At 42.6% G+C, this 26,026-nt stretch overlaps 2 protein-coding genes across 5 annotated transcripts; both read left to right on the top strand.

The window, feature by feature from the left end:
- The first annotated feature begins 163 nt into the window (after positions 1-163).
- frmd4bb (FERM domain containing 4Bb) lies at positions 164-22,113 on the top strand. Of its 4 annotated transcripts, none has more exons than XM_070968537.1 (24): positions 164-474; positions 8,361-8,426; positions 9,217-9,311; positions 9,661-9,753; positions 10,062-10,146; positions 10,494-10,550; positions 10,648-10,670; positions 11,684-11,767; positions 12,555-12,620; positions 12,911-12,968; positions 13,053-13,139; positions 14,629-14,705; positions 14,919-15,057; positions 15,135-15,276; positions 15,496-15,629; positions 15,828-15,944; positions 16,486-16,714; positions 16,798-16,851; positions 16,970-17,117; positions 17,355-17,522; positions 17,716-18,500; positions 19,630-19,768; positions 20,216-20,335; positions 21,198-22,113. In XM_070968537.1, exons 2-23 carry the CDS (start codon positions 8,361-8,363, stop codon positions 20,331-20,333), a joined length of 2,964 nt encoding a protein of 987 aa, XP_070824638.1. In that variant the 5' UTR covers positions 164-474; the 3' UTR covers positions 20,334-20,335; positions 21,198-22,113. The 4 variants fall into 4 exon arrangements, with proteins under 4 accessions (XP_070824638.1, XP_070824640.1, XP_070824639.1 ...); XM_070968536.1 differs by lacking the exon at positions 164-474 and adding an exon at positions 6,952-7,035; XM_070968539.1 differs by lacking the exon at positions 17,355-17,522.
- Positions 22,114-22,829: 716 nt separating this feature from the next.
- lmod3 (leiomodin 3 (fetal)) lies at positions 22,830-25,357 on the top strand. The gene is made up of 3 exons (XM_070969017.1): positions 22,830-23,256; positions 23,429-25,033; positions 25,213-25,357. The coding sequence occupies exons 1-3, from the start codon at positions 22,969-22,971 to the stop codon at positions 25,258-25,260; spliced, it is 1,941 nt and encodes a 646-aa protein (XP_070825118.1). The 5' UTR covers positions 22,830-22,968; the 3' UTR covers positions 25,261-25,357.
- The last annotated feature ends 669 nt before the right edge of the window (positions 25,358-26,026 follow it).

Raw genomic sequence — 26,026 nt, 5'->3', positions numbered from 1 at the left:
AAACCCTCTTAATGTGATGAGCTCGCTTGAACAAATGCTCATAAAACAAATGAAAATGGTTACGCAAAATAATATGCATACATGCTATTATGTAAAATTCAACATAATCTCTGAGGCAGTTTGAAGGGATGCGGCACACACAGCCTCCAGGCTATCACACTTCATTATTATGGGGATTCAGTGTGAACCAGGCCGGCCGGCAGCTGCTGGATGAGAGGCAGGCAGGGAGGGAGGGAGGCAGGGAGGGAGGGGATGCTCACATAATAGCCGGCGGGTGAAGGCGTGGTGAGTGTGGCTCAATACGAGGCGAGTGTGTGCGCTGCCGTAGTACCCGAGGATGAACACGGACAGCGGCTTCACGGCGGCTCCTCTCCCTGGCAAAACCGGCCGGGGAGAAAGCTGAACGGGGCCGATCGACATGCGGGAGCGGCTTCACCTTTATCACCAGCTGAGCGGGATATAAGGAGCGCAAAGGTAAGGCGGTGTATGATGGGATGGAGCGGATCCGAGCCGCCTCAGAGAGCGGTGAGGAGACAAAAGTAGACCTAGTCGTGGACGCGTGTGATCCGGGGAGAGAGAGAGAGCATCAATGGGAATGACACCGGCATGGGTTTGGCTCACCGCAGCGGCTGGCGTGGCTCTCCAGTAAATCAGGCAGGAGTGTGCTTGTATTTGACACATCTGTGCAGTCATGGGGGCTCAGGTGGAATCCACCCATGTACAGTACAGTGGCTCAGAGGTAGCACATTCATTGTTCTCCCTGCACAGAGGAAACTGGCCCTGAGATGGGCTAGTCTCATTGTAGGAGACTGTGGACAATGCTGCTGATTAGAGGATATGAGGTGGTGTTATTATGTGTGTGTTTGAGTTGAAAAAGTAGTTTATGAGCTATATGCCCGGACTGATTGAATCTAATATGAAGAGGCAGGCTGTGTAATACATTGATTTAGGTAGTGTGACTTGGTGAATATTAAGAATCCTGGATGAATCATCATTTTACCCTTTGCAGCACTGTGAATCATGCCTGTCCAAAGCATCACTTTATTATAGGACATTCTTATGTTTTTTTTTGTGTGTGTGTGCATAATTAGCATTGTCTATTTTGAGGTGTATGCAGTTTGTGACTATGGTGACAAATGCTGACCCTGGCTAAGCATTTTGAGTTTTTTACAGATGTTGCATTCAGTTTTCGGTTTGGTGCAGGTAGGCCGAGGTATCCTCCTTGTTACACTTATTTCTTCTTCTGAATGTGTTGTTCTGGCAGGTTCTGGATCTCTGTTTGGTTCCCTCCACTGTTGAAAACAAGGATGAGCCCTGCAATGGTCGACAGTGACCTGCTGATGTTATCTTCCAACTGAGTGTATTTAAAGAGTGTAAACAGGAATTGTTGCTGTGACGGTTGCGTCTGTGTGACACAAGTGTCCAGCATGAAACTTTGTTGGAGAGGATGTCCTGTGTCATTTATCACACCAGTGGACTTCATGGGGGCGTTTCTGACTCTTTTAAAGGGCGAAGGGTCCCCAAGGTCTGTTAACTCCTTCAAAACAGGCTCAGTCAAAACTCAGCACACACGTTTGAATATATGTTTTCATGGACATCCTCACTCGTCTGTTTGAGGCTGCTGAGAAATGTATCAGCACTCAGTTGGCAGCCTTCCATTTAGGAATCAAAGCCTCCTGAGACTTTCTGAGAAATGTGTTAAAGACAGAGAGGGAGAGGGATCTATTTTTGGACAGGCATGTAATCTTGTATTCATACACTTACCACAGAGGGAATAAATCTGATATATATAATGAGGTGAAAGCTGAGCAGCATCACTGAGGTGAAAGGATTGCAGGTGAAGACCAGGGGTTAGAGCTTAGTCTTCCTCACATGCTTCTGTCCTAAAAGAAATCAAATCTCATAGATTAATGAATCCAGTTTCAGCTGATCTTTGACACATGCTTTCAGTTCAGGTAAAAGCAGTCCAGAGAAGCTGATTACATATCTGTCAATTTGGCTCCGTTATGATGATTTTCATTGGGCTGCAGGCACTCTGGATCTCGGTCCAGATCGTATTATTTGGTCATGTTCCATTTTCTCCACCCATTCACGTTCGTGCCTCAGTGCCTCGTCCCTGAGCTCTGCAGAAAGTCACTGCAGTTTTCTGTAATGAAACTCTGCAGTTTTTGTTATCAGGAATGCCAGTGGGGACAGCTGTGAAACCCGGCCAATGAGGGCAACTGGTGGCAAAGCTCTCAATAATTGTAAGAGCTCACTGCTGGCAGACTCGTCTGTGTGTTTGGAAGCAGTCTTAAGTCCTGTTGTTTGCTTTGAAGTTATTTCAAATCTGCACTGAATTTGCTGCTGCATTTAGACAAGCTGAGGCTTTTCAATCATCTGTAACCAGAGTGTCTTCATCTCTAAGAACTCTGATCAATGACGGTGGAGAGTTCTTCAGATTTACCTCAGGATCGATCTGTCTTCATGGACTCATCCAAAAAACAAATGTACTGTATTTTGGATCCAGGAATGGACAGTTGTGATTCCCAATCATGTCACTGACTCTCTGGCCTGTATCCTCGCAACATGATGATGATATCAAACTTATTCAAATCAGATATATCACATCAAATTTATTCAGTGACCTCGTTCATGTTCCCCAGGCGATGAACCCACTGAACTCATAATGGAAACTTCATGAGCTTTTCAGCAGCATCCGTAGACCGAAGTGTAAGCTTTGCACACAGATGCGCAAAACATCTTAGCTTCTAATAACTGTCATGGCGTCCTTTGAGGACACCTAGCTCTTGTACCTGTAGAGGTTGAGTGCACTTAATGTAAGTCGCTTTGGACAAATCCATCAGCCAAAATATAAATTGAACATAATGTAACGCCTCTCCTCCAGGGCCAATGTCCGAACAAGCTAAACAGTCATAGCTCACAACTGGTAAGGCACTAACAGCAGCAGTGGTACCAGTATTGTAGTCAGCACTTTTAAATTGTTAGGTGCAAATGGATGCTTAGCTTGTGTTTGATATTTTATCTTTTATTTAACTGTTTTCATTAAAACTTAAATGCACTTTGGTCAAAGACTGAAATGAAACTATTGGATAGATTTTTTTTTTTTTTGTCAAGACATTCACGATCCTTTCAGGATGAATTGTACAAACTTTGGCCTCAGTTTTACACCATCTTCCAATCAAAATGTGTGACTGAACATGTGACATTCTCATCAGCTTTACCTCTAATGTGTGTTTGCTGCTAACTAGCAAATGTTGCTAACATGCTAAACTAAGGTGGTGAACATGGTGAACATTATAAGAGTATGATAGCATCGTCACAGTGAGCATGTTAGCATTCTGGTGTTAGCATTTAGCTCAAAGTAGTGTCACAATTGCTATTACAGTTTTGCATTTCAAGTCATATTTTAGCCTCACAGCATATGAGGAAATGCAAACACTGGAGGAAACACATGGAAACTTTCATTGTAACTAATATGAAAATATCACTGAGGCTCGCTTGAATACTTTCACGACTACGGTGCTAGCATTACAATCCCACAGAGACTGATAGAAGCAGATTTGACCACTTCTGTCGCTGTGGCTGCTAATAAAACATCGTGGTCCATGCTGCTGCTTGTAAGACAGCCATGAGAACATACATCACATTGTCCTGCTGCCTCCGTAGACCCTTTTCAGGGTGGAAGTGGGAACTTGCACTGCATGATGACATCATTCACATGAATCACCCCTCTGTGATGCAGCCCGTCCTTGTTGTATCACAGAGGTGCTGTGATATAAAAACAAAATTAATATTTCTTCCAGGTTCTAATTTTTCCTTAATATCCTGCGCCTCATTGTGTTCGTGCATTTCCCGGATATCACAGGCAGCCAGAGTGGTTCTCTTTGGGAAATGATGCTAGACAGATAGCTTTTGACCGCTGACAGCATGAGTCATGATGAGATATCAGATAAGGTTTGAGATAATCCTGTGTTGTATCCCTCAGCCCACAGGCCTTCTTGCTGTGGACTCAGACTGGTTTTGCCTTTGGTGTTTAATTCATTATTTTTAATCTGCCAACACATATAGGCCCGCTAATGACTAATTCATTTAAGAGAGCTAAGACGTTCTTGCCATATAAGACCAAAAACAAATTGAAATATGACTTATTTCCTGATGAAAACAACACATTTGAATCCGTAGAGTGAAATCAACATTAATTGTGCAGGTTTCTGTGTCAGATTCAGGTGTCACAGGTCAGTTACATCAGCTACAGCTGAAGAGTATTTGCTCAGTCTACATTGTCATGACAGAGGAACTGTAACAGGTCATGTACTGAAAACACAGAACTTAGCGTGTTTCTCTTTATCACCAGCGCATTGGATGTTACATCCTGTTAGAGAGTCTGTTTGCAGCCACTTGAATGTACAGGATGATTCTACCTCTTGCCTTTATGGTGCAAATCCAGTCACTAGAGAGTTATTAAGTTAATCATTTTGTCTGATTAATTTGCTCTCACACATGTGGACGAACAGCGTGGGAATGTGCAAACTGTAATGTCCAGCTTTGCCCAATTTCAGTGGGTGTCTTCAATAGAACATGTAAGCACAGAGAGCAGACACTGACTTGCATGTGATACCAGCCTTCATCAATAATGCATGAAAACGGGAAACTGAGATAAGACGGGCTGCAGTCTGGACATGACATTTAACCAGTGTGACGTATTAAGCGCTGACAGCTAGCTTACCCTGGAGGCAGAGAAATCCTTCTGTTACACCATCTTGTTGTGCAACTTTGAAGCTTGTTGTGTTATTTTTCACTGTTAAAATGATAGAATGAAAATTAACAGTGTTCATTTTTCATGCTTTGTGGTTTACAACATCTGCCCTGCATCTGCTGGTCTCACTGGAATCAGCATAGTTATTCTTTGTTTCGTTGTGGAGGCCACATCTGCACCATCTCCAAGTGTCCACTGGGATATTTCACTGTAGCACGCTATAACAAGCTGTCTATATGCCAACCTCAGGCTCGAGACCAAACCTGCACCCCGCGGCGCAGTACTCAACCAGCGCCTGTCCAGTCTCCAGAGAGACGCACACAAAGACTGACAGTTCTTTCATCTCTCCCCTCCGTCTCTTTTTTACATGATGGTTCAATGCTTGTCTTAACCCCACAGGGTCCAAGGCTGGCTTTTTATTGCGGTTGAATAGATTGTGTTTGGTTGACTAAGCAGCGCTGTCTGCTGCGCTGTGATGAATACAAGTACATCTGGAGATGACGAATGACGATTTAAATTATCAGCAGTTTTGAGTGGAGCTGCAACAAATAGTCGATTAGTCAGTCTGCAACTCTTTTGATAATGAATTTATTGTTTAAGTCAATTTTCAAGCAAAAATTCAAATTATTTGCTGGTTATAGCTTCTCCAGTGTGATGATTGGCAGCTTTTTTGTTTTGTCTTATGTGAATGTAAACCAAGGAGGGCTGAAAAATTAAAATTATGCAAAATAATGGCAGGGTCGCTTTGAGTGACAGCTGGCTGCTAGGTTAGAAAATACATCACACAAGCTGAACAGTGCAACAGCCAGTAAATACTAGCAGAAATCAGTTTTAGCTCCAGACAATTGGAATGACATTTAGGATGGCAACGACTAATGAAACGCAGCTTGGGACAATGGCGTTAGCCCCGCCCATGGCACTGATTGGCTAATTATCTGTCCCCTGCAGTGCTTATTAGATAGTCTGCTTTTTCAGACAGATTCAAAGGCCTGGACCCTGGCACTGGTCTGTGTTCACTTGTTCAATGTAAAATCAGAATGTAAAAGCAGAGGAACTGCAGGGTTAATCGGCCTGCTGGGTTGCTCTTTCAGATATAAATAGCAGTTCTTGTAGTGATTATAGCTCTGAGATGATTAATGGTGTACAGTAGATTCCTAAAAATCATGGCTCCTCTTCCCACTCACTTCATCTATATTGCATGAGTACAAGTCATCCCAGCTGAATTTGACTCTCGTCTGCAGAGCTAATAACTGCTTATGAAAATTCTTCAGTGGAGGATGCTTGTTTAAGAGGCCATTTTCCTCCATGAACTTCTTCTTCACACAGAAAACTAACAATCCCTACGCCGCCTAGTGGCAGGAGTCATGCTTATTACAGAGACAAATTGAGTGACCCCACCATGATGCAGTCATAACTAAATCAAGCTCAAATCAATGTAATAATACTCCTGCTGACTGTCACGAGCAGCCAATCTCCAAATTAATTGGATTTATTGAATGTGCACTTTTAATTTAGATTATGAAAGAAAATTTATGGCTGTGGTGATGGGAAAGAGACATTATTCAGTGGTTGTAATTGGCAAAGTGCTCGTTAAAACAATACAGATGGTGTAATTTAAGGGAGTGACCGGGTGTCCCCCGCCCCTTCAGGAAGCAGGGCCATCCATTTTTTTGAATCATTTATTAGTGCAATGCGAGAACAGATAAATGAGAAGTAGCGTGCAAAGTAAAACCTATTTGGGCTGTTTCAATCACTTTAGTGGGAATCTCTCCTGCCTCGCTTATCAAATAGCATCACTCAGTTAAAATGTACAGGAAAAGGAAGTAAGAGAAACCTGATATCCAGATTCAAACCCATTCTGCCACAGAGCTGCACACTAAGCGTCTAAAATGCCTCAGGAAATCCAACCATATTAGCAGACAATACAGACATGCTTAACCAACTTTTATTGACTATTTGTGTTTGTTGTCTGACCCCAATTGTTCATATTAAGAGGCTGTAAACCCTAAAGTGTGGCCAGCGGTCTGACCCAGCCTGCCCTCATTCAGTCAGCTGTCTCAAACTGGCGGCACTGTGTAAGCCGTCACTGCACACTGCTAAGGCCCAGCTGCTCAGTCGCTAACCTGTATGGAAACAAGCTGCCGGTTAATCCTGACCGTCTGTTCAGTCAGAGCTAACACTTTCATGGGCTGGATCCAAGAGGAGACTCGTGTTAAAGGATGAGGTCTGGTCAGGGATGCATCCACACCTGCACTCTCCCTGGAGAGGTTTACCAGGTACAGCAGCAGCTCTGTTCAGTCCAACTGTTAGAAGTTGTGATCAGCCTCATTCTGTCAGATGAGGCGGCAGTTGAATCTATCTGATGTTTTTTTTTCTTTGAGTTTGTGAGCAGTTTTTGTTGTGAAACTGGTCAACCCCAATCTGTCATTTTTACCGGCTATTTGATTTATTGAGCTTACACTGCTTTCAGTGTCTCTCAGTAGGTCAACCTGATTCCGTGATGAGCAGCGCTGTTCGAAGGGCATTTTGGTCAGTGATCTTGCAAGCATCATTTCCTTCTTATCGTGTGGGTACGAGACGCAGGGACCTGGATTTAATGGATGCAGTGTTTAGACAGAATCTGATATGAGGCAGTGGTTTACTGCGAGCTGCATGCTGGTTGGATCTCGATGCATAAATGTTCTAGTGAACAAGGTGGAAAGATTGGAATGATGAAGATATTGGTAGCGCTGGAAGAAGTATTAAGGTTGTTTACATAAGCAAAAAGTCCAGTTTTCATATATTTTATTGAATTTTTTTTGTATTTAAAGAATCAAACTAAATGTGCTCATAATGCAGAAAATTGCCTCTTTTGAATGATATATTGTTTGATTGCTATTACAATGCCATTCATGTATGAACTGCATTTGAATGTTGTAGCTGGTGAACGTACATTGTTTGATCTGTAGCTCATATTTTATATTCTGATCATTTATGTGTGTAAAATCTGCAAAGCAACTAACTAGAGCTGTCTAATAAATGCAGTGGAGCAAAAAGCACCATATTCCCTGCTGAAATGTAGTGGAGTAGAAGTAAAATAGTATAAAATAAAAAAGTATAAGTACATTGAAATTGTACTGAAGTACAGTCCTTGAGTAAATGTACTTAGTTACATTCCACCGATGGATATTTCTTTACACAAAAGCCGGAGCGGCTGAGAGACTGAAAGAATAAAAGTTTAATGTGAAAGGTTTAAAATGAGCTTCAAATCCCTCCTTCGGTTGCTATGGCAACAAATCCTTGAGACAATGGTTTTATTGTCGTTAAGGACGTCAGTGTTTCTTTTTTTTCTGTATTTACCATCAAGGCCTTTGCTCAGTTTAGCTACTTATAGTAGATATGGTAACTGTTTAAAAGCAGGCTTGTTTCACCTCTCTTTATTTTGCAATTTCTAGATATGTCAGTGTTGCAAGACCTTTCAGGCCTTATGTGTGCTGTACTAGTGCAGTTGTAAAAGCATTACTGATACACAACACTCCTCGAGGTCATTGTGCCTTGTGATGATGAATAGCTTGCAATCTGTGTCACGAGCCTTGAGCTTCCTCTTTTCTTTCCCTTGCAGATGACTGAGGGCAGACTGTGCCAAGTGCAGCTGCTGGATGACAGGAAGCTAGAGCTGCTGGTTCAGGTATGAACGCTCCTGACTTAAAGCGGCTATAATCAATATGTTTAGAATAACAATGGATCGAATGTAATGTGAAAAGGGGCTAAGGGAATAAGTGTCTTTCAGCTCATTGTTTTGGTTTTCTGGCTGCAGCTTTGCTGTTTTGGGTCACTCCTGCCATTCTTATAGCTTTATTCTTTTTTTGGAAGCTCTAGAAATCAATTTTGCACAACCTTCCCTGCACCAACGAGATGGTGAACATAGTGGAGCATTTGGCAGCTGAAGAAGCAGATTATTCCCTCAGGAGTTGGTGGTGACCAACCAGAGTTAAAGGGAGATTGAATAGTGAACTACAAAATAAACGCTAACATGCCTCTGCATCCGCTGGACATGTAAATAAGCATCTGTTTTGCAGTATAAAAGATTATATCAAATTGTGCCAAACTTGTTTCTTCTCACTCCAAATGGCCCCAAAAAATCTGCTATTGCAGGTTAAAAGCATTGGAGGGGAGGTGTGTCTTCTCCATCACGTTCCCCCAAGATATATGATTGGGCAGCAGGTTACCGTAGTGATCAGTAAGACCAGCCTTCAGCAGCATGACCTGGGTTGAGTCCCTGACTATCCATGCTGCTGAAGTGCTCTTGAACACAACACAGTCTGCTTCTTTCAGGAGGGAAGGAAGCAACAGGATAAATAATTTCCTCAAGTACCCATGACACGTTTATCAAGGGAATTGTTTGGATTATTCTACAAAGGATGTCTACCTCATACATCACAGTAGGTTTCCAGCTAATTTGAAATCTTCTTCCACAGCCGAAGCTGCTGTCGTACGAACTCCTCGACTTGGTTTCCTCCCACTTCAACCTCAAAGAAAAGGAATTCTTTGGACTCGCATTTTTTGATGACAAGTATGTAAATTGTCAAGTTTATTTTTCTTCTGTGGTCTGAGTATTTACAGATGTCCATACATATGTGTATGTGTTTGTGTGTGAGTGTGGATGTGTATTACTCACATTGTGGGGACATAAATCTGTTTACACATTGTGGGGACTTGCCTTGTTTATGGGGACAAAGTGCAAGTCATCATAATGTAAATCATTACATTTTAGGGTGAAAGGTGAGGTTCAGGTTTGGGTTAAGGTTAGGGTACATCTCCAGGAAATTAATTTTTGTCTATGTAAGGTCCCCAAAACTGATGGAAACTGTGTGTGTGCGTGTTCAAAACACAGCTTTCTGATGCTTAAGTCTGTTTCGCAGTGGTCAGCGTAAGTGGTTGCAGATGGATCGCAGAGTTCTTGACCACGACTTTTCGAAGAAGTCTGGGCCCATTGCCCTCAACTTCCTGGTCAGGTAATAATTCATTTTCTCATGCAGTTCACAAGCCCTCCAGCAGGGAGCACTAGTTTGTGGAGTATAGCTATTAACCATCAACAAAATGACTGCAGTTCTATGATAAAGCTCGTCCTGATTGTCTTGAATGTCTATCAGTGTCTTCAACTGGTGTCTTTTTGGTGGATTTCAGACTTTACCCATCATCTTAAGCATACACTAGGCAGAGAAAAGTGTAGGATTTCCAATTTGCATCAATAACACAGTAACAAGTTATCTCAGTTTAACCTTTAAATTGTTGTGCATGCATCTGCTTTTATCCTTCATAGGTTTTATGTAGAAAACATTACACAGCTTAAAGACATCATAACGGTGGAGTTATTCTTCCTGAATGCCAAGTCTGCCGTCTACAATGTGAGTGTTTTCCTCTTGTTTTTCTGGAGGTTTGAAGCAATGAAAAATGATTCTGTGAGTTGTGTTTTTTCTCTCAGCGGCTCCCTGATGATTCACTGTCTCTGGACCCTTGTAGCACCTCAGCTGAGCAGACAGTGGCTGCAGGGCACAGTTTTCTCACTGTGCTGGCTGGAATGTAAAGTAGAGAGTCTGAGAAAGTAGACAAAACACAAGGGTTCATTTTGAGAATAAGTAGAGGTTATTGTAGGGCACATTCTATGTTTGGATCTAGAGATTTTTCTCCATATGGACCACATTTTCTGCATCCCATTTATTTTTTTTCCCTGTTGATCCACTATGTCTCCCAGGAGATTATAGAAGTGGAAAGTGAGAACGTCTTCAAATTAGCTGCAAATGCTTTGCAGGTTAGTGCTTTTAATAGTCCTGTATACATACATTAATTGCTGCTTATGAAATCCTTTTAAAGCATGTAATCTGATAAGATGTGTTCTCTATGACTAGGAAGCGAAGGGAGACTACACAAGGTAAGCGCATATTATCAGCTGTGTAAGAAGTGTTTAACAGCAGGACAAGTTAATAGTGAGCTTTTAGCGAAGACGTTCAATAGGTCACTTGTTTCTCCGGAGTGCAGACAACAAAAATCAATGGCAGTGTTATGAGAGGCTTACCACAGGCTGCTGAGAAGCTCGCACCAGGCAGCTAATGAATCTCATAGTGCTGAGAGAAGACAAGTATTGCAGTGCAGAGACACCTTTGCATTGCAGAGCGCATCTGTTATCTGTGTTTAACAGAACTGCATTTTGATATAAAGCATGTAGTGTTCAGTTGGAAGACTGCAGACCGAGATGCAGGTGGCCACCTGGCCTTGGCCAGCTGATGAAGATGGCTTAAGAACACAGACATCTTTTCATTTGAGTAAATTCTTTTTTTATGGCAGCTGAAAACCTACATCTACTTTTATATTCTGACTCCACATGTTTTAACTCAGTATATTTAAAGCGACTTACTTGTGGGCCAATAAAAATGTGCTGCTGTGGATAAAACAGCATCTAGATTTGCATTAATAGTACTAATTCATGAATGTGTACAGATGTTCAAGTGTTTTTTTATTTAATATCTGTATCTTAAAGTGAGAAAAAAAATCTTTGAAATGTAGTGCAGCACAAGTATAAAGTTGCAGAATGCTAAAATACTCAACTCAAGTACAGTTACCTTAAAGTCGTCCAAGACAGCACATGAGTAAATGCACTAAGTTACATTCCACTACTGGTAAATCTTAATTTTTATTTTACTTTATTTTACTTTTCGGTATCTCGTGGTGGGTGGGGATGTTGGAGGCACCTCAGTATTCCTAAAATCTCGATTATGGATTTGGCGGTTGTTCTACCGTCGCCTCTGGCCAAGCTCAAGATGTGATGATTTACACTTCCATTCAGAGCTGAAACACTTGAAGACATGAGCTCAGTAATAAATAAATGCACATTAAGTCTTGAGATTCTGCAACTGTCATCACAACTATTTTTCTTTTCTGTCTCAGTGATGAAAACACTAGAGCTGACTTGAAGAAACTACCAACTCTTCCCACCAAAGTGCTCAAGGAACACCCATCACTTGCATACTGGTATGCTCACAGGAAAGACTTATTTGAAATCTACACTCATGTCTTTCCCAAGGAACAATTTTCCATCATGCTTACATATTGAGAGAAGGTGTGTCCATGTATCACGTAGCCTCGGGCCAGGGTGTGTGTTAGCCAGCTAATGCTACTGAGTTTTTCATTGTTTAACATGACAAAAGATTAAGTAAATCACACACATCCACCAAATGTCAAGGATGACTCAGTCAAGTGTCAAAAGGTGTAAAGGACTTGGTTCCACTGTTGTTTCAGACATGCACTTGAATGTGAAGATGATGTTACGAAAGTAGAAGAATGGTGAAAGTTAAAGCACGTTTAGCTAGCCAAACTTGTTAGCATTAGCTTGGTGGCTAAAATGCTACTATTCCAGGAGTTTATACAGTGGTACTAAAGCAAGATGCAGTTCAATATATGGGTGATTGACATTACATGCAGTGGCTGCAGAAAGTTAGCTTCAGCTAGCCTACGTAGCTAGCTGAAAAGGCTGACGTTCAGTATGTTTAGCGACCAGTGTTTTCAGTGAAGCTAACTAGCCACACATGCTGATGTTACACACAGAGCAAAAATGAGAAAATGAAGGAGTTGAAAAATAAAAATGAGCAGATAAATGAGATAAAAAGTAAAATAAGTTTAATTTATTTTCTCAACTGTTGTCATTTATGGGGCTACATACACATACTGTATAATGTACCATTGAATGTCTTGATAATGTGATAATGTAAATAGCCTGTGTTTAAAGAGTAAAAAGGTGTCTTCTTTATCTGACTTGCAGTGAGGATCGAGTAATTGAATATTATAAACACCTGAAAGGTGTCTCCCGAGGACAGGCCATTGTGCAGTAAGTATTGAGAAAAGCAGCTGGTTCTCAGCAATTAGACAATGAATTTTATAAAGCTTTAAGTTCATTAATCATCCTCTCACCTCTGTTAGGCCTCCTCTCTCTCTCTGGCACTCCTTTTCTCATCATCTGATAGAAATCAATAGCTCCTCTCGCAGTCCAGTGAATCACCCCGATTCACTGGACAGAAATCACATTCCCAGTTCTTTCGTTTCACATTCCCAAGGTAAACCACATGCACATGTTAAAAAAGCAGCTGGTGGTTTTAATAAAGATTGTTTTTGTTCTAGGTATTTGACGTTGGTGGAATCGCTGCCCACGTATGGCGTGCATTATTATGAAGTTAAGGTGGGTTTTCTGCTGTGATTAATGGGAAATCTGAATTTGGACCTGAGATAGAGTCAACCATCAAGCTCTGTTCTTGCCTTGCAGGATAAACAAGGGATCCCGTGGTGGCTTGGAATCAGCTATAAGGGCATTGGCCAGTATGACCTGCAGGATAAACTGAAGCCTCGAAAGGTAAATATTTCCTGCTGATCTCTCTCTAAAATGCCTCCTGCTATTTCTCTGCTTCACTGATCTGACTGTGGACATGATCGCACAGGGCATGTGTAAGGACTGCTGCTGTTGCACATAACGCGGTGATTCACCACTTCTAATTCATGCATCATCTATTTCCCTCCAACAAAGGCTGGGCCTCAGCTGCAGCAGGCGAGGCCAGACTTGAAAAAAATGGAGCCACATCTCAGTCTAGAGGGCTCTGGCAGTTTGCCTTAATAAGGCTCGTGAGTTTATATAGAGGTCCTTGAGAACACATACTGTACAGTCTGAACCTGCTTTTCTTGTTCCAGTGGCGTTGTTTTAGCTTATGAGTTGATAGGAGAAACACCCATGTGAGTGATGTGTCAGCTATGTTGTGCAGTCTGTCTCTAGTGTCTGTAGTTGGGTGCAATGCAGTTCTGCTATAGAGCAGGTGGAAAGTTCAGAACAATTCACATGACTTTATGCACTGCCCCGCCATCCAAGTCTGGTAATTGCTCGACAAAGAATCCATCTTTCCAGAATTGTGCAAGCGGCCGGCTGTGTGCAGGCAGCGGTGTGTTTCAGAGAGGGGAGTGAGCGTGTGATGTCAAAGGGATAGGGGCCGGATTTGGGCGTTATCATTCATGTTCTGAGAATACCTGAGGAGACAAGTCAGGAGCTGACAGGAGAAGGAACAAAGTATGCGTGTGTATTGACAGCAAAGCCAGGGAGGATTTAATAACTAAGAAACGGGACTTATGAACATCTCTCACGCTGGAAAGACTGCATCCTACACTTCTTTGTGTGGTCGCCTTTGGAAGTAAGACTGCAAGTAGAAAGAGCTTTTATTCTTTTAATAGCATTTACTGATTTGCGTGTTGATTTAAAACCATCAGTCGACCTTTAGAATTTTATTTTTTAATCGTAAAACTGATGTTTGCCTCTTTGTACTTGTAATTAATGTTAACCGCGTAGCAGCATTGTGATACAAAATACTACCCAAAGGTTCCAGTAATATCGATGTGAGACTGTTTCTCATTCAGCTCTGGTCCAGACACACAGTGAGTCACTGACCCAAATAGATTGTTCATATCTGGCTGTTGTCGGTGAGCACCTGGATGATATGGGGATAGACGCGATGAGCCATGGAAAGAGTTGTATACAGAGATGAGTCTTTGTGTAATGTGCTTTTGTGGCGTACTTTGCTGTCTAACACCTGCATTATTGCAGACTTGGCATGCCAGGTGGCCCAGACTGTAATGACAGTTCATGTTACAGTCTGGCTTTTTTAAATGACTGTGGTTGAAATGGGCTTTGCTAAACACCTGCACTACTCATTTTTTTTCCAAATAGTTTATGTGATGGGGCTCATGATTATTGTAGCATAGATACATGAATCTTCATCAGGACTGAAGGCAGAATTCTACACTTCAGGTAGAGTTACAGAGCATAACATGCATTTCTCTAATTGTTATTTCACCCCCAGCTTTACCAGTGGAAACAGCTGGAAAACTTGTACTTTCGGGAGAAGAAATTTGCAGTAGAAGTTAATGATCCACACAGGTGAGCAGCAGAAATGATTCTTCTTTGTTCTTCTTAAACTGGCTGTTTGTACTTGCATTTGTTGTTGTTTTTCCATTTTTTTTTTTTGTTGTTAAGCCGCCAAGTCTCTCTCTTCAGCATTCACGTGAAGAGATCACTGTACCTTTTATTTGTATTGTGATTAAACCTCCATCTCAACCTCTGATTTCCTCTCCATTGTGTTTTTTCCAACAGGAGAGCAGTAACCAAGCGCACCTTTGGGCAGACGGGCCTACTCATCCACACGTGGTATGCCAGCCATTCTTTGATCAAAACCATTTGGGTCATGGCTATCAGCCAGCACCAGTTCTACTTGGACAGAAAACAAAGCAAAGTAAGTGTGAGTCGCCGGTCACTGCATTACTTTTAATACAGAGTAATCCGTCTGCTAATCTTTGCTTTTTGTTTTAGGCTAAATTAGGAACAGCAAGAAGTTTGGAGGAAATTGCCATGGATCTCACTGATCACGGAGGAGCAAAAATAAACAGATTGGGGGATGCGGGCCTGAAGAATAACTTAATAACAGCCAGCAATGGGAGCCTGGTGTCCACAGGTTGGTTCTGATTCTTTTAGTTCATGAAGCGAGTTATGAAGTCCATGTTTTTATAACAAAAATCATTATTTCAGATCATATTTGTGCTCTGAAGGATAAACACTGAGCTGTTTGTGACTTTAAAAGTAAATGTAATATATTGACGAGTGGATATAGTTGTTTGATGCAAGGATACTGTGCACTATATTGGCAAAAATAATCTGAATATTGTATTCACAGGTTCTGCAGACTCTGAAATGAGTGAAGAACAGAAGAAAGAGAAGCTCTCCGAGCTGAGAAAAAAAGAGCAGGAGATCCAAGATATTTTGGCCAAGAAAACAAAAGAACTGAAGAAGATTTGCCTGAGAGAGGCGGTGAGAAATCATTTTGCACTACACTTCTTCTACACGTGTGCTACGTTTTGCAAGGCACATACGAGTCTTTTCCAAAGAGCCACGTTCGGTCAGCTGCATTATTAAACCGTGTTCCTGTGCGGCGAGTAGATTGATGGCTTCTGCTGTTGCTTTCAGTTCATCTAACTGTTCAGGGACTTCGCTGTTTTGTGCTTTCAGGAGCTCACTGGCAAGCTGCCAAAGGAGTATCCCCTCTCTTCAGGTGAAAGACCGCCACAAGTCAGACGGCGGGTTGGCACCGCTTTCAAGTTAGATGACCTTTTCCCCTACAATGAGGTCTGTATTCAGCTGGTCCACTTTAATCAAATACAGCAGCATTTCACGCCTTATCTTTTTACACTGTCACTGTATCATGTACACTAAAGTTTAAGGGATACATTTTGGCTTTATTCTATTTGCACACAGCCAACAATTCGAGCACATATTGTCTGTGTAGCCAAAGCCACACTGTTTCAGTGGGTGATGTGTTCCTTTATTACAATGAACATGGGCACTGTGGTTTATTTTGAGTTGATCCCACATACATCGTTCTGGCGCCACAAATACTTGCTAGCTGACTCCGTGTTGTTTACAGGAAATGCTCTCAGCTACTAATTTGCAGGACATGACAGTACTGCATCTGCAGCTTATTAAGAAAATATCATCAATAGCGTCAAGATGATGTAAAGGCGTAATTAAATTTATTCCTTAACAAATTTTAAATGAGTAAGAAGAAACAGGTGTCAATAATAGTTACTATCTGATTAAACTGCGTGAGGCAGAAGTCTTGACTCACTGACTGTTATCTCCGGGGACATGCTGCTTGCTTTTTGTGCAGGATCCCTTCCTGAGAAACCTGGAGAGCAGATTTGCCCTGCAGCAAAAGATTGTGGAGGCGGCTAAGAAGCTTGCAAATGAGCCAGAACTGTGCAAGACAGTGAAGAAGAAGAGGAGGAGAAACTGTTTGGATGCCATGCACAAACTGCAGCAGATAGAGGATGAGATGAACCAGTATCGAATCAAGAAGGGAAAGAAGCCCACACAGCGGGCCTCAGTGATCATTGCAGGTATGACGCAGGTTGATCTGTGTTCCTCTGTGGTCTCTTAGCTGTAGTCGCAGTAAACATGGAGCTGTTTTCTCTCTCTTCAGATGAACTCGTCCGTTCAGACTGTAGCTCTCTGTCCAGTCTCCCACTGGACGATGGTGAGTTATACAACACATTCAGGTGCTTTAAAATTGACCTGCCATTATAGCCATTACTGTGAGTCTTTCTGAAAGAGCAAGAGTCAGTATTGTTACTGTGAGCTGCCTTTGTATTCAGATGATTCAGACGGTGTCAGTCAGAGGCCGCGGTCGCGGTCTGTGCAGGGTTCCCCTCAGCTCAGCCCGATGCGATCGCTGGGAACAGAGTATGATGCGGACAGGCAGGGATCTCCGAGGGAGAATCACCATAACAAGAACCACAGCAGGTGGGGAACATTTCCTGCCCGGACACTTATTGTTACCATAATTTCTCGTGATGTGTAACTTGTTTCACAACTTTTGATTTATAGAAAAGCTGAACTGGTCTTGGAATGATGCAATGATATTTTTTGGCAGAGCCCGTAATATCTGCCGAGTCATGTTTGCAGCCTCATTCCTTTCCTCGCATCTCATCCCTATTTTTCCTTTTTATTTGATCCTCTCCTAATTCCACACCCTTTTAGATTAGCTTTTGAAGGCCAGGAGGCTTCCCACTACTACCAGAATCCAAGAGAGGTCTCCTCCACCCACAGTAGTCCCTATAAAACCCTTCCCAGACCTCCTAGAGATCCACGCAGCATGCCTCCCACCCCGGTTATGACCCGCAATGCCTACAGCAGCAGCCAGCTCAGGTGTGATCTCCTGCATTGTCAACCCAATATCTTTCTTTCTCCTCAACAGTAACCAAATCCCTGCTCCTCCCCAACTCCCTAACCTTTAACCAAAACTTTCGTACAGATCCCTAACTTTTATTTTAACCAATAAATCCAGAGATATCCTGTAACTGATTTTTTTAGGAGTTTAAAAGTTGTGTCCGCTCTCCAGGTCTGAGGGGTCTCCTCATTGCTTCAGGCATCGCAGCGGAAGTCTGGAGTCACAGCCCCGGCTGAGAAAAGACACAGACTCAGAGAAGCCCGTCTTTATCTTGTCTCCAGCCCACCGCAGTAACAGCACAGAGGTGTTAGAGGATTGCTCGTCCTACACCAGCCAGTCCAGCCTGGACTACTGCGGGGCGGCCAACTCCCACTACAGCACGCTGGACTCCCGCTCCTCAACCATGCATCGTCTCCACAGGAAGGTGGAAGTGTATGGAAATACCGGGAGTATGCCCAACTTGGTGCAGCACCATTCTGGTTGTAGTTACTCATGCGAGACCTCAGCACACTATGCACCCAGTGCCTACTACGTCTCCGGCTACCCCTGCCCGGACATGGAGCCTTACGCTAACGGTGCCTACGTGTATGAGAATGAAGTAGAAGGCCACTACAACGTCAACCCGTCCTACCAAATAAATGGGTACCATGGACACGACAGATTCAGGCATTACAGCAGCGACCGGGCAGACGCTCTTTCCCAGAATCCATACGCAACAGTGAGGCCTCCGCGGACCCGAGAGGGACCCAGAAACGAGCTGCTGGCCAAGAACATGCAGAAGGCCCTGGTGGCGGAGCATCTGAAAGGCTGGTACCACCGAAGCAGGGGCCACAGGGAGGGAGGGAGGGGGATGCTGACTGGATATGACTTTGACAGCGGCTCTCAGCTCAGCCTTGGCTACCAGACCATGCCAGCGGCTTTCAGTCACTCCAGCAGAACCACCTCCTTTTCATCAGGTGAGATGGTGTGCTTGAGTCCGAAAAAGTCACATTTATTGCCATAGGAAGGAAAATCCCACAAGAGAGTATCATTTCCTCAAATCTGTTTTTGTCCTCCTTTACTTTATAGATATATAATGTATACACAGAATATGCAGTATACCTGCTGTAGGTTGTTTATTACTTAATAGATATCATCCTGCAAGCGATGCTTTTTTACTTCAATATCTAACTATGCTTCACTCTGAATTCCCCCATCGTGCCTTATAGAGCTGCTAACCCACCCATGACTGTTTTAGCTATGTGGGTTTCAGTGGACAGTTCAAAGCTTTTCCAGGCTGCCAAGAGTAGAAGTCTGGGAGAAAATTAGCCTCAGTTTGGCCTCTAATGTATCACTATTACATTCACACAGTGACTGAGTCACAGAGCAAAGCTTCTCTCTTGCCTGAAAGATAAATACTTGGCTGTGTTTAAAACCTTTAAGCCTCTACTGCTCACAGTTTGCTTTATCATGAAAACATATTTCATCCTATTTTTTGGAGGTTTGGGGCTCTCTGAAAATATATTAGTGATGAAAATTGTCGCTCTTATTCCCGCACCAAGGAATTTTAGTGTTGCCTCAGGGCAATGTTGTGCTGTAAGTGTAGTAAAACCAAGAAAAATCTGATCCAAGTTTCAGAACATTTATTAAGTGAAATACTTTAGAAATAAGCCCTGATTTAATTTGTTTTCATAGTGTATTTGTTCAGATCAATTTTATTGTGCAACAAGCACAATTTTAACATTAAAAAAAAAGTCTTTTCTGCACATTAAAGATGATTTTTAACATGTTTCCCCAAGTTATGATACTTCTTCTTAAACCAAGTAGCTGGAAATTATGTATTGCCTTCCTCATTTTGTACACAAGTCTGTTCAATTTTAAGATATTGGTCCAAGAATCAAAGCTGGGCAGGTTTGTAGGATTGGGACGTTTTCATGTGAAGTGGCGGTAACTGTACTGTAATGACATACTGCCATATCATGTAAAGGCTGTTTGTTTTGCAGTAGTAATGTTCAGGTGGACTTAAGGATGTTTCCAACAACAGCAATTACTACCGAGTTATACTCCAGCATTAGCTGAGTGTTTTTTCTTGTGCCTTGTTTGCAGTGTCCTCAGTGGAAAGCACAGGAAACTGGCGCAACCAGCTGGCAGTCGGCCTGACAGAGTACGAATCGCTCGACACACCTCAGTACCTGCACCCTGGAGCTCCTGCTTCTCCGTACAACCGCAGTCCCACACACAACAGGTGAGCGCCACAGCTTACTAATCTCCGTTACAAAATGCCCACACTGAGCTGTGACGAAGAGGAGAGTCAGTCACAGAATATTCAGGTTTGCTGTTTCAGTGTATTAGCAGAGTTTTAAATCAAATTCTGGATACTTGCTTGAGGATACAATAATTAGGCCTGTTAATGTCCCAGCCATGCTGATGCTCAGTGGCAGGTACAGATGTCAGTGCTTCTCCTGTTTCTGCTAATAAATGTCAGTTTAAGACCTTTGGTTTGTTTGCTGCTCAGCCTCTGGATGTAACTTCACTTTGTATTTCTCTGCATTTGTAAGATTTTATCTTGTATTCTGTTTGTGTGACCTGCAACTATTTAGCTCATGAAAAAAACAAAAATGTAACCATGAGGACCGTCTGTCTGCCTCTCCTGTTTTCTGTCTTGACTTATGATTCACGCTCATGTGTGCAGATCTTCTCCAGAAAACAAAGTGTCTGACACTATGCCTAAAAAATCTGAGTCAGTTGAGGTGGTTGGCTCTGAGGCCACTAGTACAGATGAACCATCAGACAACCAGTCTAGCACTTAAGGGTGAGACCAGCCACAGTGGGCTTCTTTGTGTTGTGGTGCCAATCATCCCATCCTCATTCATGTGTTAGTCCACTATAGCTTGTTTAATCTAATCATCCACATTTTAATTGTGGTTTAACGTCACTTTTGTTTCTTCAGAATCATGCACGAAACATACATCAAGGCTGTACCTGAAAAGTCTTTATGATAAGAAAGTAACAGCAGTAAAAGCCTGCAGCCAGGCTGGCAGCTCTGTCAGGATATACAGTAATTAGGCAGGACAGAGCTAAATGTTAATGCTAACATGCTCACGGTGCAAGTTGTTAACATGCTGCTGTTTAGAAGGTATACTGCTTACCGTGGTCACTATCTTAGCTTAGCATGTTAGCAAGCTAGCTTTAGCTAGTTAGCAGCACTAAACACAAAGTACAACTGAGGGCTGATGGGAATGTCATTAGTTTTGCAGGAAAACCAAAGTATAGGACAAATAAACCTAAAATTATAACAACTCATCCTGAGAGGAATGTGAATTTACAAATTTTGAGGTAATCCATTCAATAGTTGTCAAGATATTTCACCAAAAAGAGACCATGTTGACCTCATTGTGGTGCTAAAGGAGTCAAATGATCAAATTTAACGGGAATCCTTCGAATGGTTAAGATGTTTCAGTGATACTGATTGATTGATATCTCACTGCTAGTGAGGCTAAAAAGTAGGACGTTTCCATTTAGTCCATGAAGCCAAACTCATGCTGAATGCATTCAGAAAGTGCTGTGGACTTTTTGCATTTCCATTTCCATTCCTCAGTTCTTCACAAGGTTCAGTCATGTCTTCTCAAACAGCTGACCTACAGTAGATCTGACATGTTCTTGTCTTGCTACAGATTTCACCTGGACGGAAGCTACATGAGCATCCACTGAAGAGGACCAAACCAAACTTTGGCACAAACGAAGCCATGGCCAGCAGCACATGAAGGGGATGAAGTTGAAAAACAGGCTGTACACAAACTGTTCTGGCTGCCATAACTGTGTCTTGGAAGATGTTTGTCTTTGTCGGTTTTTGGCAGATCAATGTGTACGCTGTCCTCTTGTTAAAGTAACCTCTGAACACAGTGATGACACTCTTGAATGACTTTCCCATGTGCCTTGGATTGGATGAATTGTACAGGCAGATGAGAATGTGTCAAGAAACTTTAAGATGTTGCACAACCACACTGGATTCAAACCCTAATGTGTTTTAAAGAAGAAAAAAGAGGCAACGTGTGTTTTTACCGAACTTTGTGTATTATAACAGGAACTAGCTACTGCCTTATACGGAACAGTAGGTTATAGAATAAAAATGACTTTCACCACTTTCATCTCAGTAAGAATGATAAAAAAATAGTCTTAAATATAACATCTGAGTTGAAAACCAGTTTAACATGTTCACAAAGCGACATGACGAGAAGTGAATCCATCATTCGTTAGAGCAGAGTGCGTCTTCGATGAATTTCCATTTCTTCCTTTCTTTAAACGTTGAATCAGAATGTATTATGTCGATATTGTTTATAGAGCCATTTGTCTTTGTTGGTGCTGTAATGTGTTTTAAATGCATGGTAAGAATATCGATTTTTTTGATAAGAACTTCTTTTTATATTAACAGAAGACCACTGCCGTAAACACCATATTCATATCCCGCCGTTTGTTTTCTCACGCATATGTAAAGTCAGTGTGTAGTTACTGTATATGTTGTTAGATGTTGTCATAAAATATTTTCCACCAGGAACAAGGATGTGAATAAATACGTGTGTGACACATAAACGCCTGTGGTCACTTTCTTTGAGAGGCGTGTGTGGCTGCTAAACACCTGATTTGGGTTCGTTATTGAATAAATGAGACTCAACATTTTGAGAACTCCTCTTGCTGAGAGTAGATCAGATGATGGACACCACTCTCATGTCTGTCCACAAGTATGAAGCCACTGCAGCTGTTTTATCTTAGCTTAGCTTAGCTTAGCTTAGCTTAGCGTAAAGACTGGAAAATGGGGGAGCATGAGCCTGATTCTGCCTCGAGAAATAATAAGCAAATAAACGTGTTTTCCAAAATGTCAGACGATTCCTGCCAGGTGTTTTATTTCATACAGAAATAAAACGTGAGCTCTCAGGGTCCAGTGTCAAACTGTGCTGAGTAACGAACTAAAAAAAAGTCAGACAGAACAAATGTCTTCTCTTCGACTGTCAGTATCCATTTCCCTAAAGGCAAACCCCTCTTCTGGGTTGATCTCATGTTTTTATTGTGCAGCACTTTCTGTGCAGCAGAGACTTCGCCCCCTCCCTCCACCCCCCAGCCGGCCTTGTGAAAATGGTCCACCTGCTGCTGTCAGTCCTGCGCTTTCCCTTGCCTCAAGCAACTGTCATCCCAAAAGATCCTGATGGCCGGGCCAGCTGGGAGCAGGCGCTGAAAGAAGAATGTTAGCATGTCTTTCCCCAGCTTGTACCTTAAATATCTTCCATGCAGTTCACAGGGTTTAATTTTAGACTCCACACGAGGCAGGAGCAAACGGTGTGTAGCTGAAGTCAAAGTCAGAGGCAGTTTTCTCTGCCCTGAGTCATAGATTAGACGGAAGGTGTATTTCCTTTTGATATCAGCAGAAGAAAGAAGTTACACAGCGCAAATATGTCAAACAATAGAGACCTCGACGATCTCAATGAAGAGGACATCGATGAGGATGAAATCCTTGCGATGCTTTCGCCCGAGGAGCTCAAGGAGCTCCAGAGTGAGATGGATGTTATTATTGCCCCAGATGAGAGTGTCCCGGTTGGACAGAGACAGAAAGACCAGACAGAGAAGGCTCCGACCGGGACGTTCGACCACAGGTCCCTGGTTGATTACCTCTACTGGGAGAAAGAGTCCAAACGTATGCTTGAGGAAGAACGAGTGCCTGCTACTCTGCTTCCCAGTGAGGTAAGAAGTCAAACTCTCAAAAGCTCATGCACAGATCAATTTAGAATATCAGCTTTACATTAGAAACCAGAAAGTGTAGAATTGTGAAATGTTACAGTACGGATGAAAAAATGAAATAGTGCTTGGAGTAGCACAATGGAATAATCTTGGTCTGATTTGTTGTTTTCGTCAGAAATCTTTGAGGGAGGAAGCTGAAAAGAAAGAGAGAGAAGAAAAGACAGACGACGGGGCTTATCAAGAGTATGAAGTGATAGAGGAAATTATTGAGGAGGAAGCTGTAGATGGTACAGCTGGAGAGGAAATTATAGAGGAAATCATTGAGGAAATCATTGAAGAGGTTGATGAGAGGGAGGAGGAAACGGACAAAGAGGTGGAGGTGAAAGACAAGAAAGAGGTGAAGTCACCTGTGAACACAGACGAACATGAAAAAGAGGACAAATGTGTGATATGTCCAGACAACAACACGGAGAAGGCCCCAGAAAACAATACAGATGACAATCAGCCTTTTTCAGATGCAAAGGGGAAGAGTGAGAGCTTAGCCCCAGGCGCATCACGAGCTGAAGACAAAGAGGAAATTAAAACAGAGTCTTTGCTTCCCAAAGAGGCTCCAGAGGAGGCCGAGATAAATGAAACCAACGATAAGCTCCCACCGAAAGAGGAGAAAAAAATTAACAAATTAAAAATTCCAAAGCTGGCATTCAGCAATATAAAAATGACATCAAGACCGTCAGGAAACGAGACAAACTTGGATTCAACACTTGACAAAATCCTTAAAAACTGTCCCTCGGTCACTGAGGTGAACCTCAATAACATAGAAAACATTCCCAAAGAGATGCTGTTAGACTACGTCAACGCCCTGAAGAAGAACAAGCATGTGAAGACCTTCAGCATCGCCAACACCGGCGTGGACGAAAACATCGCCTTCACACTGGCCAACATGTTGCGAGAGAATCGCAGCATTACGACGCTGAATATCGAGTCCAACTTCATCACCGGAAAGGGCATCGTCGCCATCATCCGCTGCCTCCAGTTCAACGAAACTCTCACAGAGCTGCGTTTTCACAACCAGAGGCACATGCTGGGTCACCACGCCGAGATGGAGATCTCGCGCCTGCTCAAAGCCAACAACACCCTGCTGAAGATGGGCTACCACTTTGAGCTGCCCGGGCCAAGGATGGTGGTGACCAACATTTTAACCAGGAATCTAGACCGTCAGAGGCAGCTGAGGAAGGAGGAGCAGAAGCAGCAGCAGCTGAAGGAGCAGAGGGAGATGATGCAGATGTATGAGAACAGTCTAAACCTGCCTCCTGGTTTGCTTCAGATGCTCGGGTACATACCGCCTCTAGAACTCCTGCAGGAGCACGGGCTCGTCCCACCCTCGTCGACGCTGAGCTCGGTGCCTCAAACCCAGCACCGGGAAGAGCAGCCTCAGAAGCAGCTCAAACACAACAGCGCTCCCCAGCAACCCAGTGCCCAACCAGCAAACTCATTAAGGGACGTCCAGCTGAAGAGGACTCCCAAGAAGCGCGACCCTTTTCTGGACCTGGACCCGAGGGATAGCGGAAGACCAGAGAGGGCCAGTTTCCAATTGAGGAAGACTCCCAAAGCGAAGGATGGAGGCAGTGAAGGGCTGACGGACGAAAAGACAAACCTGACGGACGTGATTAAGACTTTGAAGCCCGTCCCTCGCCGACGAGTGCCGCCAAAGGTTGAGCTCACGCCCCGTGATAAGCTCCTCAGCGAGATCAAACACAGCAACGTGGCCTATCTCAAATCTGTGAGTATGCAAGAAATAGTGAGATCATGCAGTTGGGAGCGTGTTTATGAGCACTCAGTATTATCTTACCTGCTGTAATATATAATATCATTATCTACAATGATTTTATGACATGTCCACATCCACGGTCCTAGAAATCAAAGTCATCTTCTCACGCTTTCTATTGTCGCTGCTTGCAGGTGCCCCTCCCGAAAGTCCTGGAATCAGCGGAAACGCAACTCCTCTAAGGCTGCAACTTCAGCTGGCTTTTTTTTTTCACCATATTATACATTTATTTAACCCATATTTGGTATTAATCACTGTAAAACTCCTCAGATGAACTGTGCAAAAAGAAAGATGAGTATACTTTCATCCCACATAAAAAACACTGGTTGTTTTTCCACTCTTGTTCTCACTGAATTGTTGGTGTTTTTAAGAAGTCGTAACAATAAAGGTATAAAAATGCAAAGAAAACTGTCTCTAAAACACTTTATAATCAATTTACATGACAATGTTTTTACCTCTTTCATCATTTTCCATCTCTTAAACACAGAGCATAGTGGATGCATTACTTTTTCACAGAGGACTTTTGTATTTTGTCAGATTCTTTAGATTTGGAGCTAAAAAAAAAATCGAAAATTGACTTTTACAATAGGTTTGTTTGATTGAATCAGTGATGATTCATTCTGGAGAAAATCTGTTCAGTGTCCTGTTCACTCTCTGCCCGGCGATTCTTCCTCTGCTTCCTTTTTTTATTAAAATGAAACAGCACTGTGTTATCAGTGTCAAACTAAACGAATTCTCAGTGAGTCATTGTAGTAACTCCAAGCTGCTGTTATTTAATTTTAAGTTAAAATATTGTTGTCGTTTTTTAACAAGGGGGGTATTTGCAGAAGGAGAGATGAGACAGAATCCAGAGAAACTGATGCCATACGGAGAATTAGTCAAACTGAATCGAATGACAGTGTGTATAATCCTGGAGGGGATCTTCATTACTTCACTATTCAGCAGAGT

This window comes from Chaetodon trifascialis, chromosome 8 (assembly GCF_039877785.1).
Source record: "Chaetodon trifascialis isolate fChaTrf1 chromosome 8, fChaTrf1.hap1, whole genome shotgun sequence".
NCBI classification, from domain to species: domain Eukaryota; kingdom Metazoa; phylum Chordata; class Actinopteri; order Chaetodontiformes; family Chaetodontidae; genus Chaetodon; species Chaetodon trifascialis.
Note: the sequence above shows the minus strand (reverse complement) of the source record. Positions and strands in the feature narration are given on the sequence as shown.